Genomic DNA, 2129 nt, shown 5'->3' with positions numbered 1-2129 from the left:
ATCCATTTTTTTCCAGAACTTTTCCAGGTTTTTATTTCACCTGTGACAGCGTCACGTCTGCTCGTGCTCTCGTGTTGCTGAGTCACAGTTTGTGAAGAAACAGCTTTGTCGCATAAATCTGCTCCTCTGATCAAATTTAAAGTCGTAACAGAACCAAGTGGACATCAAGTCAACTACAGCTCCCACGATGCATTTCACCATCCCTCCCCTGTTACCCTGCCGTGTCATCGACACGCGTCAGACTCACCGTTTGATGTTCCCGAACATCTGCGCGTGTCCAAGGAACTTCCCGAAGTCAATGTGGAACATGTGGCCGCTGGTCTTCAGCATGATGTTGTCGTTGTGGCGGTCGCAGATTCCCAGGATGTAGGTCGCCACACAGCAGCCGGCGCACGAGTAGATGAAGTTCTCCACCGCCTGAACACACCGCCAGAGGTCAACCATCAATCAATAATCAATAATTATCAATAATCAATACATACCACAAGAACCAGGATCTGTGAGGAACTTACAGGTGTGTGTACAGGTGTGTGTGTGTGTGTGTGTGTACAGGTGTGTGTACAGATGTGTGTGTGTGTGTGTGTGTGTGTGTGTAGTTGTGTGTACAGGTGTGTGTGCAGTTATGTGTGCAGGTGTGTGTGCATACAGGTGTTGTATGCAGGTGTTGTGTTCAGGTGTGTGTGTACCTTGTCGTACTGCTCGTCAGTCGGGTTGTGTTTCTGCAGCCAGTCAGCCAGCGGTCGATCTTTAAAGGAGCCGGTGACTCCGTGTTCCACCTGGATCTTCCTCAGAGTGTCTGCCTGAGGAATCATCTCCACCATACCTGAGGACAGGTAACATCACACCTGTCAATCACACCTGAGGACAGGTAACATCACACCTGTCAATCACACCTGAGGACAGGTTACTTCACACCTGTCAATCACACCTGAGGACAGGTAACATCACGCCTGTCAATCACACCTGAGGACAGGTAACATCACGCCTGTCAATCACACCTGAGGACAGGTTACTTCACGCCTGTCAATCACACCTGAGGACAGGTTACATCACGCCTGTCAATCACACCTGAGGACAGGTTATTTCACGCCTGTCAATCACACCTGAGGACAGGTTACATCACACCTGAGGACAGGTAACATCACACCTGTCAATCACACCTGAGGACAGGTTACTTCACACCTGTCAATCACACCTGAGGACAGGTAACATCACACATGTCAATCACACCTAAGGACAGGTTACATCACACCTGAGGACAGGTAACATCACACCTGTCAATCACACCTGAGGACAGGTAACATCACGCCTGTCAATCACACCTGAGGACAGGTAACATCACACCTGTAAATCACACCTGAGGACAGGTAACATCTCCCCTCTTGTCAAGGTATATACCTGTCCTCCCACCTGTCTTCCAGGTGGACACCTGTAGTGTGTCCTCACCTCGTCCTCTGCCAGTGGAGAAACATTTGAAGATGACCATCCTCATGTCCAGACCCTCCTGGATCCAGATCTTGTTCATGATCCGGATCACCTGCAGAGTCAGCATGTCCTGCCGCAGGTCGTCCCCTGACTGGACAGAGACATCAGAGGTCACACACCTGTCCCCCAGGCAAGGCCATCGGTGGTGTGGTGTGTGCAGTTAGAGTTTCAGGTAAGAGCAGGTAAGATGTCTCACCTTGAAGATGACATTGACGTTGTCTCCCAGAGGGTCCAGGTTTTGGAAGGACAGTTTGAGAGGGACAGCGTTGGAGTTGAAGAAGGAACATGACTAGAAAAGACAGACGACGAAGACTTTTATTGAATAAGAGACAAAATTTAAATCTGTCTGTCCCAACGTCTGGATCAAAGACAGAAACCTGAACAGCCGCTGCTCAGATCATCATGGACACACCTGAGCCTGAAACACCTGAGGACGTGTGTGTGTGTGTGTGTACCTGGATGTTGATTCCTGTGACGAGCAGCGCCGGGTTCAGAGGAAGTCTGCAGCTGCTGTTGACTGAGAAAAACTGCTTCATCTCCTCCAGACCCTCCCTGAGGACACACTGCAACACACACACACACACACACACACACACACACACACACACACACACACACACACACACACACACACACACAGGTTG

At 49.9% G+C, this 2129-nt stretch overlaps 1 protein-coding gene across 1 annotated transcript; it reads right to left on the bottom strand.

Annotated features, from left to right (window-relative positions):
- Positions 1–247: 247 nt before the first annotated feature.
- On the bottom strand, positions 248–2045 carry LOC121966628 (phosphatidylinositol 4-phosphate 3-kinase C2 domain-containing subunit beta-like; the record flags this gene model as incomplete). The annotated part of the gene is made up of 5 exons (XM_042516700.1): positions 1941–2045; positions 1682–1774; positions 1447–1576; positions 687–823; positions 248–417 (listed from the first exon to the last, which is right to left on the bottom strand). Coding segments are annotated over exons 1-5 (611 nt in total), but the record flags the coding sequence as incomplete, so codon positions are not given.
- Positions 2046–2129: the final 84 nt, after the last annotated feature.

The sequence above is a fragment of the Plectropomus leopardus genome, unplaced genomic scaffold, assembly GCF_008729295.1.
Source record: "Plectropomus leopardus isolate mb unplaced genomic scaffold, YSFRI_Pleo_2.0 unplaced_scaffold25305, whole genome shotgun sequence".
NCBI lineage: Eukaryota > Metazoa > Chordata > Actinopteri > Perciformes > Serranidae > Plectropomus > Plectropomus leopardus.
This window is presented reverse-complemented; position numbering and strand designations above follow the sequence as displayed.